This window comes from Camelina sativa, chromosome 7, assembly GCF_030686135.1.
Source record: "Camelina sativa cultivar CO46 ecotype springtype chromosome 7, ASM3068613v1".
In the NCBI taxonomy this organism is placed as follows: domain Eukaryota; kingdom Viridiplantae; phylum Streptophyta; class Magnoliopsida; order Brassicales; family Brassicaceae; genus Camelina; species Camelina sativa.
The window spans coordinates 16,666,351-16,685,141 of record NC_141886.1 but is presented as its reverse complement, the minus strand read 5'-3'; the positions used below and the strand labels follow the sequence as shown (position 1 = coordinate 16,685,141).

General features: G+C 35.6%; 1 protein-coding gene, 1 long non-coding RNA gene and 2 pseudogenes across 7 annotated transcripts; 3 read left to right on the top strand and 1 right to left on the bottom strand.

The window, feature by feature from the left end:
- Positions 1-253: 253 nt before the first annotated feature.
- On the top strand, positions 254-2,292 carry LOC104701143 (uncharacterized). Of its 6 annotated transcripts, none has more exons than XR_015562788.1 (6): positions 254-652; positions 1,169-1,223; positions 1,372-1,431; positions 1,542-1,613; positions 1,721-1,821; positions 1,940-2,292. It is a non-coding gene; the product is annotated as an uncharacterized LOC104701143 (long non-coding RNA). The 6 variants fall into 6 exon arrangements; XR_015562790.1 differs by having other exon boundaries at positions 264-652; positions 1,725-1,821; XR_015562787.1 differs by lacking the exon at positions 1,542-1,613 and having other exon boundaries at positions 257-652.
- Positions 2,293-3,866: 1,574 nt separating this feature from the next.
- LOC147941315 (uncharacterized) lies at positions 3,867-5,932 on the top strand (annotated as a pseudogene).
- Positions 5,933-7,079: 1,147 nt separating this feature from the next.
- LOC147941314 (uncharacterized) lies at positions 7,080-8,748 on the top strand. Its single transcript, XM_087458466.1, has 4 exons — positions 7,080-7,225; positions 7,393-7,550; positions 7,702-8,081; positions 8,221-8,748. The coding sequence occupies exons 1-4, from the start codon at positions 7,080-7,082 to the stop codon at positions 8,746-8,748; spliced, it is 1,212 nt and encodes a 403-aa protein (XP_087314592.1).
- A 2,410-nt stretch (positions 8,749-11,158) lies between these two features.
- On the bottom strand, positions 11,159-11,313 carry LOC147941313 (uncharacterized; annotated as a pseudogene).
- Between the last annotated feature and the right edge of the window lie 7,478 nt (positions 11,314-18,791).

The following is an 18,791-nucleotide window of genomic DNA, read 5'->3' as shown; positions in this document are numbered from 1 at the left end:
TGCCAGCGTAAATTAAAGGCCAGGCTTCTCCACAGAAGATTCGTAAATTTTATATAAACCCGATTAATCATTTGAAGAACCCAGTCACTAGGGTATTTGTATCATATATTTACGTTTTTTTCCTACGAACAAATTAATAACAAATAATATCTACAAGCTGTTACATATTAATGATAAATATTAAATTAATAGATATTATAGGTGTAATTAGTTACTAAGTGTAGCTATATAATAACAAATAGTAACATACATAACCGTGATACACAACACTAAATGTAGCAAATTCTTAGCAAAAATTGTTTGGAAACTAGAACCAACACTTAAAAAAAAAAGTAACATTTTCTTTTATTATTTGTTTGGAGACAGACAATTACAAAAAAAAAAACTTAGACCCAAAAAAAAAATATTCGCAGATCTCTTCTCCTCTCTATCGTTGATGTCTGACCTACTCTTCTACTGTCTCCCCCGCTATGGCTGAACCACGCTCCCCCACACTCATACTCCTCGTCCACCTCCTCCGTCTCTCTTTCATTCGACCCAGCTCACCCAAACCCTACATCACCTTGCATATAAGACTAGAATTGAAAATTCATTCTCTTTGTGGTTTCAACAAGTCTAAATGAATTCAATGTGGCAACGTCTCTCATTTCGGGTAAGCCTCTTTCTCTCTTGCGCTGGTGAATTCTATTTGTGGGGTTTTAATCTGATAGGGGGTTAATTTAGGGTTTATTAGTTTCAGGTTTGAATTTGGTGTTGCTTATTTTTTTTTTTGAATTTTGAATTTTGCTGGATTTGTGAATTTTGTTATGGGGTCTGGATTATGTTTGAACTTTTATTCTACTTAGATTCCGTTTTGTATTTTGTTTAATCGCTCACAAATTTAGTTTATAGATGACTTAATTATATGTTAGTTAGTGTATCTTTTGATTTTGTTTCTCCGTCTCGGGTGAATTAGGAATAGAGACAGCAAACTTAGGTTTAATTTTGTTCTTCTGTTTTAAGATTCTGTGTTTTGCTATTTTTTAGAGGTTGACTTTTGGTTTGATTGTCTTTTCGATTTCCTATCCCTTTTATCTTGATCTCCAATCTCATATTGAAATTGTTATCAAATCATGTGTTTCTAATAGCTGATAGCCTGATAATCTAAATTCATTGGATGTTGGAACAGAACATTCATAATTGTTCCTTGTTGCAAATGGTGTATCTGATTTTAACAAGAAGAGGTAAATTAAACATCATTTTTGGTCCTTGTTAAACTTTTCTTAAATTGGCAAGTAAGAAAAATTTGCAGGTTAGATAAAGCTTTGTAGTTTAGCTGTGCTTGTTTATTTTTAGCTGCTAAAGTTGAAGAGATGTTTGTTTCTCTCTCAGGAACCACGGGAAGAGTCTAAGCCTATCTCACATGCGTTAAGAGAAGACAGAACATCCCAGGTGCGTTTATGAGCAGCTCCACTGTCCTAAAAGCTGGAATCAATCACAAAGTTATATTAACTTTCTAGTCTCTTATTTGTAATGTCCATTTCCTCTTCTAAACACACCAGTTTGAATTTCATTAGACCTGTGAGTATTGTGAATGATGTAACCTAAACATAATAACAATATTGCTCCCCCATGTACGTGTTTTCTACAACTCTCTACTCTTTTCATGTATATATATTTTTGCTGTTGTTTCCCCATCTGTGTTGTGTAACTGTGTTCTTACAAATGTTTTTGGGTGTAGGAAGTTGCTACTTTTGGGACTGTAAGTCGTCCTTAAGTATTGTGTTGAGATTGAGTTTCTCGATAAAGTGGAGATAGTGAGTAATGATAGCTGCAAAAAAGGTAACTAACTTCTCTCAATGCGGTCTGATGTTCTTGATGTTTACTGGTTTAGTTGTTGGTCAAATTTCTAGTGATATTGTTCTTATATTAGAGGCTAAAGTTTTGAAAATTTCTGCAGGTCAAGTTCAGTTTATTTCAGTTTCCAGTGGGTGGTATTCACAGGCAACTCAAGTACACATGGTAAAGTTGGTGCCACCGCTGCCTTCTGCTGCTACAATCCTTGAGTACTTTACTGCAGAGGTTCTTGAGTTAGCTGGAAATGCTAGCAAATATCTAAAAGTCAAGAGTATAACTCCATAGTATCTGTAGTTGGCCATCAGAGGAATGTGGGAAATGGGAATGATAAGTTTAGGACATGATTTTGTGTTTTGTTTATGACTTGGTTTGATGGTTACATGGTCTCTTCTAGAGTTCATGTTTGTAATATGTTCACTTTGTATGCTTTTCTTTAATGGAAAAGAATTTGTAATTTATGATTTTTTTGTTGGATTTAGATCTTTAGAAATCTATCATTGATTATTCTTATAATAGGTATATAATTTGACAGAATAAATGTAAAAAGTTTATGAAAAGGAACTGTGTAGCTTGTTGAGAGTCTATTAGTCACCAAAATTTTGTGGCTTTTTGTATATAGTCGCTACTAATGTTTCTGACGCAAATTGTAACAAACAGTGGTAGATAAATGTAACAATTAGTAGCAACTTGCGACATATTAATTTGTATCTAATTTGTGGCAATTTACGACAATTTGTTATAAAGAGAAATTTTGTGACGAAAAAATAGTTACAATTTTTTTTTATCTCAAAACTGTAACAAATGTTATTTAGCTACAGAAAAAATGTTATACCTACACAATTTTTCGTTATTATAAAATACAATTTTACTAGTGAGTTTGTCAATGAATTTGACTTTCTCTGTCATATATAACTTGTCTGCCAAACCTTCGTGTAAATTTTTTAAACGTTCTCTATTCTATATTAGATATAAAATTAAAAATCTACAAAAATTTAAAAAAAAAAAAAAAAAAAAAAAAAAAAAAAAACATCTAAAATCAACTTTCTTTTTCTACCAAATATAATAAAAAGGAAGTGCGGAACCCAGAAAATTAATATTTTCGAATATTCTTTATGAATTTATTATATTACCTTGTATCTCAAATAACATATTACAATAGGAAAGATCAGGAATATAAATGTCTGATTTTTGTTGTGAACGAAGCATTAAAACTAAACAATAAATCAGAAATTGAAGCAAACAAATATAACAAACAGCAAGATCCAAAACAAAATTAAATAAAACTCTCGTGATGGTGGTCAGAATATAGTAATTGTAAGTATGTAAGGAAAAAAGGGAACTACAAAAAATCCGAAACCTTGAATATATATATCAGCTGGATTGGTTGGTATTTGAGATAATTTGGACACTTTTTGAATGCTGGGAGCCAGAATATATATTGTTTTTCAACAATATAGTGTGAAAGCAAACTGGGTTGGTGGCTATTTTTAACTATAAAGATATAAGACTGGACAAGGTAGAAGACATATGCTATTTAGACAGGAACTAGCTAAGAGATCCAATGACGCTAGGAAAGGCACCATTCTTCGTCATTTTCATCGTAGTGTTGCTTCTTTTGTCTCACGGACAGTTAGAAGCAACAACGACCAAACAACCAGAGCATCGGAAGCTCAGTAAGTCGAAACAGTTTATTAACACTTTTGTTTTTCATAACTCTTGCTAGATCAGAACAAATAACATCCACTTAGAATGTTAAGGAAATTTCAGGTTTAATTAGTAAGATCATTTAATCGCATGTGAAGAGGCCTAATTATTTTCTTTTTATCAAAAGATCCTTAACTCTTTTGTGATATGTTTTTCTTTCTCTAAATTATAAATTAGGGAATACAAAAGGAGAGCGAAATAGGAAGAATGAACTTGTTGTCCAATGGTTGTTTCGGAGGTGAAAGTGGGCTTCTTATCTCTCTGGGTTCTAGTCGGAGAGGAGTGAAGATTCGTAAGTCATCATGTCATCGGCAATGGATAAAGCGATGGCGGCGATGTCTCTGGAGGAAGATGATTTACCGTTTGATATGCCTGATTTACTGCAGTTTAGTTCTGGTGAGCAGAACGTTTTGAGTTTGATTGTTCGTCTACTGAACCCAAAGTGTCAGAGTATGTCGAGTTTGAACTTCAATATGCCAAGGAAGTGGCAAAAGATAGGAAAAGTTAGAGGGGTGGTTCTCTCCAAGGAGAGATTTCAGTTCATCTTCAGGTATGAACACGACTTGATAGAGGTCTTGGAAAAAGGTTTCCAGACTTATGACCAATGGGGTTTGGTGATGGAAAGATGGTCGGAATCTCCTCCCCCTGACTCACTGCAATTCGTGACCCTCTAGGTACAGATAAAGAATATCCCAATTAACTACTATACTAAGGAGGCTATCACCTTGCTTGGTGAATTGGTGGGACAGGTTCTTGAGGTGGTGTTCGATCTCACCCTGTCACAGAACAAGGATTTTGTTCGGGTTAAGGTGAGATTTGATGTTTCAAAGCCGCTTAGGAGATCTAAGGTGGTTAATCTTCCTAACGGATCCTCTACTTCAGTGAACTTCTACTATGAGAGGGTCCAAAAGCGTTGCTTCAAATGCCAATGACTCACTCATATAGATGAAGATTGCCCAATGGTTCTCAAATTAAGGGATGGGCAACTCCTTGATAAAAAGATGGGGCGTAAGGTGGAAAAGGCTAAACCAGAGTTGGTTATAAAAGAAGGTGACCCTCTCTTTGGTGTACTGAGAGAAGATCAGGTTGGCATTCATCCTCTGCTAGGAAGACCTCGTATTGCTCCAGATGTCTTGGAAGGAATGAGACAGTACCTGAGATTAGCTAAGGAAGAGGATAAGGAGCTTAAAATAGAGAAGGTTAGAAATTCGGTAGCAGAACTAAAAAAAGATCCATTGGCACAAAAAACAATACTAAGATTGGAGCCAGTGCCTATTATTTCTTTGGATTATTCTAGAGGGAAAGGTCCGGTTTTCGGCTTTGATACTGATGAAGTGGCTTCTCCGGTTCTTGGTGTTTCTGAGAAGTTAATGGCAGAAGCTATAAACTCAGAAAGAAGCAGATTGGCTCTTGGAGATGGTGTTGACTATGCCCTTTCTTCTTCGAATTTCCAGTCTTTTCCAACGGCTTATGTAGTTGGCTTCAATGAAGCTAGCTCTTCCGGGACAAAGACTGCGAAAGGGAAGGGTAGAAAAAGACCGTATGTAAGTCGTAGAAAGCCGAAGCCTAAAGTTGTTGGTGAAGGTACAGGAGAGATAGGCCTCAAGCAAGGTTTATCAGAAGGTGCTCAGGTTAAAAGGAAAGCTCAAAGTAGTGCAGATGATCAAAAAGTTGCAAGGCGCAAAAAACAAGAGGTGGTCCCAAATGAGGGACCGTCCAGTATCTAATGAGCATATTGAGTTGGAACTGTCAAGGTTTGGGGCGGCCTCAAGAATTGACAGTTCAGCGTCTCATGGAAATGCGTAAAAAACATTTCCCTGGGATATTGTTTCTCATGGAAACTATGAACATAAGGAATGCGATTGTTGATATTCAGGTTTGGCTAGGATATGATCGTGTTTATACGGTAGAACCAGTGGGTAGATGTGGTGGCTTGGCAGTTTTTTGGAAAAAAAGCATCACTTTGGAGTTTCTGTCTGTGGATTAGAACTTAGTTGATCTTGGTGTAGTTTTTGGAAACAAAAGCTTTTTTGTATCTTGTATATATGGGAATCCAAGAAGTGAGCTTTGGCATTTGGTATGGGAGAAAATAACTAGAATCGGCATCCAAAGAAAAGATATTTGGGGTATGTTAGGTGATTTCAACGAGATCCTTCACAATGGAGAAAAGTTGGGTGGTCCTCCAAGGAATGAAAGCTCGTTCAGTGATTTTGGTAATATGCTAAAGGCATGTGGTATGATTGAACACCCATGCTCGGGTAACAGTTTCACATGGGGAAGAAAAAGGGGTGATCTTTGGATTCAGTGTAAGTTGGACAAATTCTTTGGGAATAAAGCTTGGTTTGAAGCCTTTCCAGTAGCAAACCAACGGTTTTTGGAAAACGAATCATAGACCGGTTCTTCTAAATCTGTTTTCTTCTCAAGAATCTTATAAAGGCTCTTTTAGATTCGACAAAAGAATGCTTAATCAGCATTTGGTTTTGGAAACGGTTCATCAAGCGTGGGAAGCCTCAAGCTCCCTTTTTGGGCAGTCAATTTCAAAGCGTCTTAGAAGGTGTAGAGGAGCTTTAAGCAAATGGAAAAGAGCAAATGAGACCAATGCCAAAGAAAAGATCAATCGTATCAAGAAGGAAATAGAATTTGAACATGCGTCCATTCTTCCCTCCTTACCTAGAATGGCTTATCTCCAGAGACAAATGGTGATGTCCCATAAAGAGGAAGAAAGCTTCTGGCTTCAAAAAAGTAGAAAGAAATGGCATAACTCCGGGGATAAGAATACCAAATTCTTCCATGCATTAATTAAAGCAGATCAAGCAAAAAATGGGTTGGATGCGTTAATGGATGAAGATGGTATTATTCATCAAGCAGAAGCTTCAAAAGGAGAGATAGCAGCTTCTTATTTTTGGAATCTCTTTACCTCATCGTACCCAACAGATCCTTCTGGTCTCTTCGAAGGTTTCTCTCCAAGAGTGACTGGACCGATGAATGACCTGCTAATGGCCAAGGTTTCAAAAGAAGAAGTGAAAGAAGTAGTCTTCTTTATTAAACCTTCGAGTGCTCCAGGAGCTGAGGGGATGACAGGTCTATTCTTCCAGCAATATTGGCATATAGTAGGCGAGCAACTTACCCTTGAAGTACTGAGATTCTTTGACGAAGGAGAGTTTCAAGAAGAATGGAATTTCACTCAGTTAAATCTGATCCCTAAGAAGCTTGGTTCAGTTTTAATGTCCAATTTGAGGCCTATCAGTTTATGCTCGGTGATATATGGCGAAGCAACCGGTCAAACCATTAACCTAGAGAAGTCGTCGGTAACTTTTGGTTCCAAAGTGGAGGAAGGGTTAAAGGGTCGTTTAAAAGTCATTCTAGGTATTGACAATGAAGGGGGAACTGGCACTTATTTAGGTCTACCTGAATGTTTCAGCGGCTCAAAGTCTGAAATGTTAGAATACATCAATGTGCGTCTCAGAAACAGGCTTTCTGGTTGGTTTGCTAAATCACTCTCTATGGGAGGAAAATAGATCCTTCTCAAAACGGTTGCAATGGCAATACCAGTTTTTGCAATATCTTGTTTCAAGCTGCCAAAAGCTACGTGTGATTCATTATCGAGTGCAATGGCCTCTTTCTGGTGGAACGCAGTCGAGATCATAGGAAAATACACTGGATTTCCTGGGATAGATTGTGCCTGGCAAAAAACCAAGGAGGTTTAGGGTTCAAGGATATCGAGCTTTTCAATCAGGCTTTACTGGCAAAGCAAGCTTGGAGGCTACTACAAGCTCCAGAGTCTTTGTTCTCTAGATTTATGCGGAGTCGGTATTTTGTGGAAACACCCTTTCTTTCGTCCGTCTGTGGTAGGAGACCTTTGTATGCATGGAAGAGAGTTGCTGCAAAGAGGTTTAAAACAAAGAGTTGGCAATGGCGAGTCGCTGAAAGTTTGGACCTCTCCTTGGCTGGAAGATGGTGCGATGAGAGCTCCACTTCTGAAAAATATTATAGTGGATTTGGAACTGTCAGTAAATGAGCTAATAGATCCAGAAACAAGGGACTGGTGTCCGGAGTCTTAAGAAGAAAACTTCTTCCCAAGAGATGTGGACCTGATCAAAAAATGAAAACCGGTTTTCTCTTCCACCGATTTAATGTCCTGGAAATTCAATAAAAGTGTAGATTACAGTGTAAGGTCCGGTTATTGGCTAGCTTGTCAATCAGAAAGGGAAGATGTAATCACCCTGGCAACTATGTTACCAACGGTAAACGGGATAAAAGATGAGGTTTGGAAACTGTTTGCTCCAACAAAGATCAAGCTATTCATCTGGAAGGCAGCCAGTGGTGCTCTAGCAGTGGCAAAAATATTAAACTCCAGGGGTGTAAAGATAGACATCAGATGTGCTACTTGTGGGATGGAAGGTGAATCTATCAATCACTTGCTTTTTGATTGTTCATTCGCTAGGCAGGTCTGGGCGGTTGCAGGGGTTCCCTTACCTGAAAATGGGTTTGATAAATCCTCAATTTATCAGAATCTCCACCTTGTTTTGTCCTTGGGGAAGGTTTCAACGATCCCTATTCAAATCAGAAGATCCATCCCTTGGATTATGTGGTCTTTGTGGAAAAATAGGAATAATTTGGTCTTTGAAGGAAGGGTCATTCTTATTTTGGATATTGTGAGTAAGATTAGAAATTATACAGACGATTGGTTTCAAGCACAATGAAGGACATCACCGGCAATGGAGACCACCAAGCAAGCCGTGGTTAAAATGCAATGTTGCGCCCTCTTGGGATAAAGATAAAGCTATTTGTGGGGCGTGTTGGGTTCTCAGAAATTCTGTAGGTACGGTTGTACTTCATAGCAGAATGTCTCTTGTGAATATAGCTTCTAAGGAGGATTCGGTGATGCAAACTAGTCTTTGGGCAATGGAGAGCATGAAAAGCTTACATATACCTAGAGTGGTTTTTGCTTTGGAGGCTTCGGAGTTGGTGGGTGCTATTAACAGACCCTCAGCTTGGCCTAATTTTAAACTACAGTTGGAACAACTCTTGCTAGCCTTGTCTTACATACCGGATTGGAGAGCAGTAGTAGAACAAAGAAAAGCTAATCTGGGAGCTTTCCTGATAGCTAAAAGTGTCACAAGGGATGAACGTCCACAATCATATGTATCTCAAGGCTACCCCTCCTGGTTACAAGGATTTTTTGTTTCTGACCAAAGCTATATTTAGTTGCTTTGGTTATTTGTTTATGATTGTTTTGGTTCCCTTTTGTATTGTGTCAAACTCATCAGTATAATATAATGGAATCATTCAGACGAAAAAAAAAAAAAAACTTGTTGTCCAATTAAAAGCGAGAGTGAGGCGAAGCAAGTCAAGAAGGGGGGCCCCAAAAGAAGGAACCATATAAGAAGCCATCTTGCAAGCCCCCAACTCATCCAGCATAAGACATCATTAGACTATTATATTGTCTCCTTTTTCTTTAGAATGTGTACTTAGTAAAACAACCAAACGTATGTATACCACGAAATTTCAACCCGAAGAATAAACGCTTATTTTTTTTATTCCTTCTGAAATATCTATGCAAGGGTCTATTCTTATGTTTAAATTCATAATACATAGGAATCACAAGTATGATCTGAGATCACAAAGTAATTAAACAATTTGGAGAAAACCTAGCTAGATCTATGAGTTGGAAAACTACTCGCCAAATATATCGTCCTTAAAAGAGTTTGTTTGCTCCTCCGTTTACATCATCTAAAACGACTGATCATATTTTTCTTTGATCTCACCAACGGTTCCTCCTCTTCTTTCCTCATATGATTTCAATCTCCCTCTCTTTGTATTGGTCTAGGAGGCACGAAAGTGAAGAGGAGGGAGACCTAATTTTGAACTATTGAGATTTAAGGTTTAGACTTTAGACTATTGGGCCTAAACTAGCCAAAAGAAACCAGACCGGTTTAAGAGGTTTGTACCAAGATGTTACAATTCCCCGAAGGCATGTAATCGCAGTATTCTAGAGCTCCAGGTGAAAAATTTTAAACATGGTTCTTATATTTGAAAAATTGGTCAAGGTCAAAGCTATTCTTTTTTTTTTATTGGTAGAGGGTCAAAGCTTTTCTTTGGCCTGGTGAATATTCGATCAAAGACAGTTTAGTAGCCTATATAACACCTGTCCCGCCGACAAGGCATTTTTTAAATGGTCTCGCCAAAAAGCTTATTTCTTTTCAAAAAATTCTTTAACTATAAAACTTATTCCACTTCTCATAAAGTTTTTTAATTTGAGGAAAAATATAAAAGAGTGAACACATGATGACATTCTAATTACATTCCACAATGAGACTCCACATTCTTGATTGATATATCATGATTTTTAAATATTTTTAGCGATGATATAAATCTTATTTATAGAGTTTTTTTTGGTATTTTTAGAATCTTTTGAATCTTTATAAGATTTAGCATGGATGGGAGCATAATAAAGCTAAATATAAGGATTTGGAGTATAATCAAGCATTGAGGCTGAGCTACGCAGTTGGGAGATCAGTTCAAGAGAAAGCATTGATCGATGCTTCATATGTGTCGATCGATGCAGTGTTCACAAGACAAATCGGAAGTTTTCCCACAAATTTTGAAGATTTACAAAACTGCCCCAAAGTTTCCATATTTGCATCATTAGCCCTTGGATGTGTTTTAGGAATATAAATAGGATTTTAATGGTCATTGTTTAGACCTAAGCTTTATTTTTCCCTGTAAGCTTTGAGAGATTTAGAGAGTTTTTGGAGAGAAGAATCAAGACTCCTTCCAGAGAAGATTCGGAACTCTTTTTCTACTTCTTTTAATCTTTTAATGCAATTTATTCAGAATATGATTTGTGTTTCATTGATCATGTCTGAGTAGTTTGCTTGTTAGGTTTAGGGTTTTTCTTAAGATTTTTATGGTTTATTAGATCTGCTATTTTTAGGATTCATTATCTTGTGTGATCTTCATCTTAGGTTGTTCCTCATATTAATTCCTGATTGATCACCTAGAATTAATACCTTAGGAAAATAAATTGATATGAGAGTATAATTGATTTTCTTGATAAAACCTTTTGATGAGCAAAATTATTTCCTGCAAAAAGATTTGATTTAATAAATTTGTGAACAATCTAAACTTGATTTTAAAGCTGATTTTTAACCTTGAATTTTACAAAGAGATTTGGATTTTCTGGTTTTAAATTTAGATAACATTTGTAGTGAGAACTGACTTATTTTACAAAAGAGTTTAGAGTTCTAGATCAGATTTAAACCGTCTTGAATCCTATTAATTTATTGATTTAATAATCTGTAATTTCCTAAGAAATTTCGTATGCCTAGCTCTTTGATCTTTTGAATTTACAACACTTTTTAATTCTGTTTCTGCATTGTTTTTAATTTAATATTTTAATTTAGCATAATTAAAAGATTAATAAGTCTATTGTGTCATCTAGAGTCTCTGTGGATTCGACCATAGAGTATTACAACTGCAAGGCTGTTAGTACCATTAGGGTATTACAATTTGAGCTTATCATTGATATACATCCAACAAGCATAACGGTTTCACATAATATTCAACCTAGTATATAATCATAATTTTACTTCAATCATATCTAAACACCACATACTCACATATACACACATTCATCAACTATGCTAAACCGAAATCTCATCAACTTAGAATGGCACGAAACCAATCTCACGCTCGTCCAATCACATGACACGAAACAAATCTCATGTTCGTCCAATCACCAAGCACAAAACCAATCTCAGGTTTGGCCATCACGAGTCACGAAATAAATCTCATGTTTGCGCCCTCATCACATAATCTCATTTTATATCTATCATTCAACAATTATCATGTTACACATCGACTCATTCTATCTTGAGTCATATCATCATGCCATGTCATCAAACATTATAATCATCATATCATCATAGCACGCATTATCAAACAATAGACATATCCAATTACATAGTTTCTAAGCCTATACAAGCAATTCATGAAAAACATGCTTAGAAAATAACCATTGTGTTTCCGCGATTACCACTCTCACCTTTGCCACTTAAATGTTGAAACTCAATTCTACTTTTTAATGTTAGATCCAAGATTCATGAACACTCCTACAAAGCTGCAGCTCCATCCAACCTCGTTTGCCAACCAAACATTACAATGTCACCATTTATTCTATACAAATGAGCCTCATAAACACACGGATAAAACCACAACTAACCGTTACAATCACAATCCCACCGTTGAATCAGTAGTTAGTAGTACCATGAAGAACTCCACAGAGTTTCAGACCGATCAGACATTGTTATGACCTCCAAACGTCGCCTTGAAGAACCTATCTCGAAACAGTCTCTTAGGTTTCCGAGTTTACAGACTTTGCAGTTACTTGTTCAGAAAGCAACGCCCATAACTCCTCGGATGTAATTCCGATTAAGGTTCCGTCAACTTCTGCGGATTCTTCACTGCATCAGCTTTCCAGAGACGCCTTACTCGTGATCTAAATCCTTCTGGTTCTACGGGAATCATCCCCACAAAACATGAACTCGGATCTGCCTCCTTAATTAATCTTTCTCCATTCTTTTTATTTTCTTCCTCCACCTCTGTTTACTCCGGTTTTGCTCCTCCACCACCATCGAGGCATCAAAGCTTGCCACAGTCACAATAACAATTATTAGATCCGCCACCTTCGTGACGTTCCTTCTCTCTCTTCTCCTCACGGCTTTCTCTCTCCCTCTCCCTTGGCGGCTTAGGTTAGGATTTAATATTTTCTAAACGAAGAGGGAGATGTTTACACTTATATACATATATATGGCCACACTCGACCAACTTTTGTCGATTTTGAGACTTTTCTCCAATTGGTCCGTTAATGGACTGGAATTCAAAGTGACCCACACATATAGATTTTGGGGATGTTACAGCCTACGTGTGGGAGTCACTTGGAAATAAGGAACCATTAGAGTAGTGACTCTTTTTTCTTGTAATATGTTTATGTAGTTTGGATCAGTATACACCAAACACCCATAGGTAGCTTCTTCTCTTTTGCATAGATATATGTTTTACTTTGTAGGCTCTGCTATTTTGATGAATATTTATATCTTGTGGCAGTACCCCATCTCTGCCAAGAAGTAGATCAACTGACAAGGGTGATTATATTTTTCTGCAAATATTTTGAGTGACAGAGAGACTAAGAGAGACTGTTTAACTTTATTCCGTAATAATTCCAGTGTCGTATTATGCCAACAAAAATAATAAATAATAATTAAGGGCTAACAAACTCATCAGATAGATATTATCAAAATGTAAAGAGTTACAGACTGGGAAGCAAATCCTGCATTTTAAATTTTCCAAACCATCATCAAAACTTAAAGGTTTGAGGGCCATGGAGAGGTGACTATATATATCCTAATAGGACGCAATTTCTTCAAGTTCATATATAACGGTTGATACCAAATTTATTTTTCCATATGTACTAGAAATCATGTTTTGTGAATTCGAAAAACACGTTAACTATTTGGTGTTCATCGTTCTTTCTTCGATTGTGGAGGATTGCGTAAGCAATTTGCATGCGATGTTCGAATAGTTTGTAATAACGACCATCTTAATATATTTTGTTTTAAGTCGCAAGCTGGACAGATGTTCCATAACTGGTTTGAAATTACTTTGAGAAACAATGACATTAAAAAAAAAACAAAGAAAAAACGTAAATAGACTTTCCTTTTTTCTTCAGTAGATAGATTCTTCTAAGATCACTTAACCCTTAGTAATTATTTAAACATCGAAGACAAAAAAAAATGAACAACCTCGTACTGTTCTTCAATTCTATCCATAATTTTTTTTGTTAAGTAGTGGATGTAGTATGTGGACATGCAGCTTTAAGGTACTGCTCGTCTCTTCTCCTTCGTTTATTGGACGGGCTTTGCTACGGACCTTGACCTCTACGTGAATTTGAAGGTGATGCGCCAATTCGTGACATAACCGGGGAACGGAACGACTCGCCTTGTCCCCTGATCACTAGAAGAAGAAAAAGAAGAACCCAAAATAGAATAAGAGCAACATGTGGAGTCATTGAAACCATTAAGATTAAATTGCCTTCACAACATACATCAACTAATGATATTTATATTGAAGGCTGAGAGACAAGAAAGACAGAAACTGAAGACTTTATAAAGAGTTTGTATATCTTGACACTTCTTGGATTGTCTCGGCTTGGCTACTTGTACTGGGCTAACATTCACTACAAGAAAGACACTACTTGACTACTTGGCTACTTGGCAATTGTCAACACAAAAGAAAAAAAAAAAAAAAAAAACTACTTGGCTGCTTGTATTGGGCTAACAAGGTCTATAACAGAGACATTATGTAACCTTTCATCTGTTTTCTTTTGTTTCCACCAACATTATGTAACCTACGAAGATATATAACGAAGTCTTAACATACTTAACATCACCACACAAAAAAAAAGGAACTCGTAGCATATTAAATATTAACCATGGTTGTACTGGCTAGCTCGAAAAGTGTGTTCCCTTTTATTTAATATATTCTTGCTAATAAATTACCTTTAGTCTTCGGTAGATCTTCTATATAATTTGATCCGATCAACCCATCCCACAGCACAGATTAGTGAAACCATGATTAAGGCAGGCAAATTTAGGTGACATTTTCTAAATTAAACATTTTCTAGTACTTTTTTATAAGAGCAATATTGGTTGGGTTTTTTTTTTATCAATGTTTGTGTGTCGAAATGCTAATTTTGACTATATAACCTCATTTTATATCATCGAAAACCACACTCATTATTATGCAAATAACCCATTTAAGTTTACGACCCATTAATCCATCCATTTAAACCTATAATTTAATATTGACCCATTTAAACAAATTTAGATCATATATACAGTATTGTGATTTTTAATCAAATAAGAATACCATTTCCTCCTCCTCCTCCCCCCCCCCCCCCCCACCCAAATCGTATTTTCTCAAAAATTACGGAATCCCATTTTCTTGCTCAACCGGTGGAATCGTTTTTTTCCACCAAACAATCAACTGCATTTTCCAAGCCAAAAATATTTTAACACCAAAAACCCCGTAAATTTGTGTTTTCCCAGAATTCTCCTTAATGTCGAACTGGCGTAATCGCATCGTCTATGGAGAACCACCTTATATAAGCCATAACATTAGCAAATCCCATGTAGACCTTGTTGACAAGTTGACTTCACAACCTATTTATAAAGTAAACGTACATAATAGAGACCTCTGGATGTTTTAGTCCGACCCATGTCTATTCATGTAATGCCCAAGTAAAAAAGTTGAACATATTTTTTTTGTGCCTGTTCGATCCTCCTACTAATATAAAATTTAGATACCTAATGTTTTGCAATATCTTTTGTGAATAATGATCGTTCGTTCCATTTCTCTTGATGTCAAATCTTAGATAGTCAGTCCCTTTGAGCCAGCAACCTTTCTTGCATCGGGGGAAAGTTGAAGACAAGAAAAATATGAAATATTTAACGTACAAAATAGACAAAAACATGGTAACATCGAACGTGAGACTTTGTTAGAATTTAGCAAACAGAGATAAGCTACTAGGTGATAACTGAGTACTACCTCTATTTATCTTGGTCTTAGAATCTATTGGTGTCCCGTCAAAGTTTTTGTTAAAAAATAATAAATAAATACAAGTTTGAATAATCCATTCTGAAGAAATATCATGGAACATTGCATTTTTGTTCATGTCATAAGAATTCCATAAATTAGACTGCATGCATCTTATTTAGAGGCCCTTAAAGCTTAAAGTATCGAGTAACATCCTTGCATTTTTTCTTGCTCAGAAATCTTTAGCCACTCAAGAAACTCCACGAAAAATATGAGGAATCCCTAAAGCAATGCCTCAACTATCTCATGCCCTCTCGTAAACTGGTGGAGCTATAGAAAGCGCAATGTACATAATAAAGGAGTATCACTTAAAATAAATGGTCACCAAACAAATGAAACCAAAGGGAGCAACAGTTTTTGTTTCTTTATAATCTAACATCGCTCAAGTCTATGACATGCATAAGTATAATCCACCAACCGGAGATTGTAGCGCGCCCCACCCATGGTCGATATGACGTGTTAATATAATTACCTATTGGAAAGTATCGCATTAGCCTTCAGTTTCTACTAGTATTGATAATCGAATTAACAAGTGAAAATTGTCATCTTCAGTGAGTTCTCTTATGTGTCTCTTGTCTATATTTCTCCTTTTTATGTCTCTTACCGACCTAGAACCTGGGCAGATATAACCTGTGAGATTCTTATCTCGTTTATGTATGGAATGTGCTTGTGGCTAGTGAATGCTATTTGATATATTCGGTCATCTTTGTAGAAGAAATTGTTTTCAAGTGTTATGGTTTGATTTTTTTTCTGTTGTTGAGATATATTGTGTTTTGGTTGATATTTCAGCAAAACGACCACATTGAACTTTGATGCTTCTCATCCTTTTGTGGTTCTAGAATCAACTGCGTCTGCAGCACATTCTCCTCCTGGTCTGTTCGTAGATCCCTAAATGTGAGTTGGACTTTTCTGTGGGTTTTTTGGGTTGTTGTAATTTTTGTAGGAGTAGATAATGAGAGTTCCTTATGGAGTAAACAAGGAGTATTTTAAGCACTCTTTGTTTCATGTTTTCTGCACTCGGTTCACTACATCAGCTGTCTCTGCTTGTGCTTTACTGGTAACTAGCAAAAACAGACCCCATCTTTGTGTTTTGTTTTCTTACTGATACTGATTGCCAAAGTTGTTAAGAACTCTTTTTGGGTCTTCTAATTTGTAGGCAAGCAAGAAAGTTTTGAATTCTGTAGCTCCGGTTTATAAATATTGCCTTATATCAGTGAATAATATTTTAACCACAACATGCCAATACGAGGTAGGATTTTATCTTTCACCTCCACCTTTTAGTTTATGAACTTTTTATTTCTATTTTGGGTATGTGAATCCGTGTAACTAGTTACACTGATCATATACTGAGATTTTGCTTTCTGATTCTAAAAGTAGGAATCTCAATACTTTGAATCATGATTGTGTATTTGGTAATTGGCTAGTGTAACAGGCTTGATGGCTTTACAAGCACACTCCAAGAGAAACTTTTTAAGGGATATAATATGGAGATACATAAACAAATATTCTACACAACACTTTGTTCTTGTGTTCTGAGTTTCGCTGATGAGAATCTTACTTGTCTCTGCAATCTTTTTCTGTTAGTCGTTTTCCCACAAGAAAATTCTATAGGAATAAGAATTTTTTCCTCTTTCTTTCTCTTTTTTTTTGCTTTGTTTTGGTTATATATGACAATTGATTCAAGCTTTTAGCTGATGATTATTAGGCTAAAGTTGGCTTATATGTTAGGGCCTGTAACATGTAATTAGTTGCTTCCTTTGTTTTTGAACGTGTTTCTTGTAGTCAGAATTCTTGTGTATAGACCCTCAAAAAGGTCAAAATCTAGTCAGTCATTCTTTATTCTTATCATTCTGTGAATCTTGTCTTTAATGTAGGGCTCATATTGCTATGTGCTTATAGTGTTAATGGCATATTGTGGCTTCTCACGGTTCTTTTGTTTCATATGAGCAGATGCATATGGAGAGGATTACATGGAACATGCCTTTTTCATATATTCAAAGTGAACTAGTGGCTGTTCATTAGATTGTTTCAAGGCAAAGTGAGGAGCTAAAAGAGTTGTTTCGCTACGAGTTAAAAAGGCTTGGGTGGGTAATGTTAGTTTTATTAAGGGTACAGTTAAAGTTTGTGTCTGTTCCTTGTAATGTTAGTTTTATTTTGTCTAAGACTTGGTGGCGCTTATGTAAACTTATTTTGGTTAATGTAATATTAAAGTTATTTATGTTGATTCTTTTATGAAATATAAAAATATGAATCTAATTAAATAAATTTTGAAAAAAAAATACCACGACATTATATAAAATAGAACTAATTTTGTGTTAGGGTACAAGCACCTAACATAGCATATAAAATGAATTACATGATAACAAAGCATTTCGGTACTGCTATAGTAGAAGATTCTACCATAGCATACATATCTGGCGCTATCGTATGTGTGGTACCTACAATAACAATGGTCTAACATAACGTTTGTAAAAAAACTATGAATTGCATATTATAATATTTCTCTACTGCTATCAATGTAGATATTTGTTGTAGTGCATCAAGTTTATCAAATAGGGTTTTTATGTTTTGTATTACATATTCCCCCGTTCTTATTACTTGTATGTTTTGGAACTTTTTTAATATACCTAACAATTGTTATTTATACCTAAGTAAATTTTTATATATCATGTCATTAACCTAATTCATTCAATAAGATAGTACCTCCATCCAATCATGCCATTTTATCCGTATTCAAACGTAAGATATAAGATTCAGTTTAGTTTAGTAAACTCTTTTTTCTTTTTTTTTGTTAAAGTAACTCTATTTGTATAATACAAACAAAAGGTTCAGGGGAGATGTGACATATATATATAAAAATCTTTCTTGCAAATCAGATTCCCAGGCCAACTTGTCTTCAACAACACTTCTCTTTTCGAATGTTCAGAATTTAATGTCCCGTCTCTAGTATATAGTCTTTCTCTCCCATCTGTCGGACCAAAATATGAAGTGTCGCCGAATTTCTCCAATTCTTTCTAATACAGAAGCTGTGGTATTGGTTTTGGTCTATAGGTCTTGGTCAATTCAAAGCTCTCAAAAATGTTAAATTCTGACAAGATAAACGGATAAGCGTCTCAATCGTTTAGTTGTTTAGTGGCCGTCTAGGTGCCATTTAGCTTAGATATACATATGAATTAAGTGAAAAAAAAACAATTAACTATCACCCGATTCAATTTAAAACCTCTAACTACAAATTAATGAAATTAACCCTCTATCTACAGTGATGTCAATGAAACTGCCGCATTTTATGGTTTGATGGCATCTATTTTCATATTTCTCTCTTTTTTCTTAGTTTTAGATATTTTTCAATAAGATATATATGAGATCCTATATTTATAACAACAAAGAATTGAATGGGCAACAAGTTGTAGAACGAAAGGAGCAGATGGCCTACTATGGCCTAGGGAAAAACAGAATGACAAAAAAAGAGTTTAAAACTTTTCAAAAACCAGATGCATATATTGTAAACAAGGTTTTTTTTGGTCAAATAAATTTAACATTCATTCGAAAAAGAAAAAAGTTTAAAAATTGAAGGAAAAAAAGGGAGATAATTGAGG

Excerpts from the sequence above, each read along its gene's own strand:
- LOC147941314 (XM_087458466.1), top strand. The coding sequence starts at position 7,080 with ATGGCAATACCAGTTTTTGCAATATCTTGTTTCAAGCTGCCAAAAGCT. Across the intron at positions 7,226-7,392 it reads CCTGGGATAGATTGTGCCTG|GAGACCTTTGTATGCATGGA; the intron begins GCAAAAAACCAA and ends CGTCTGTGGTAG. Across the intron at positions 8,082-8,220 it reads TTGTTTTGTCCTTGGGGAAG|ACGATTGGTTTCAAGCACAA; the intron begins GTTTCAACGATC and ends GAAATTATACAG.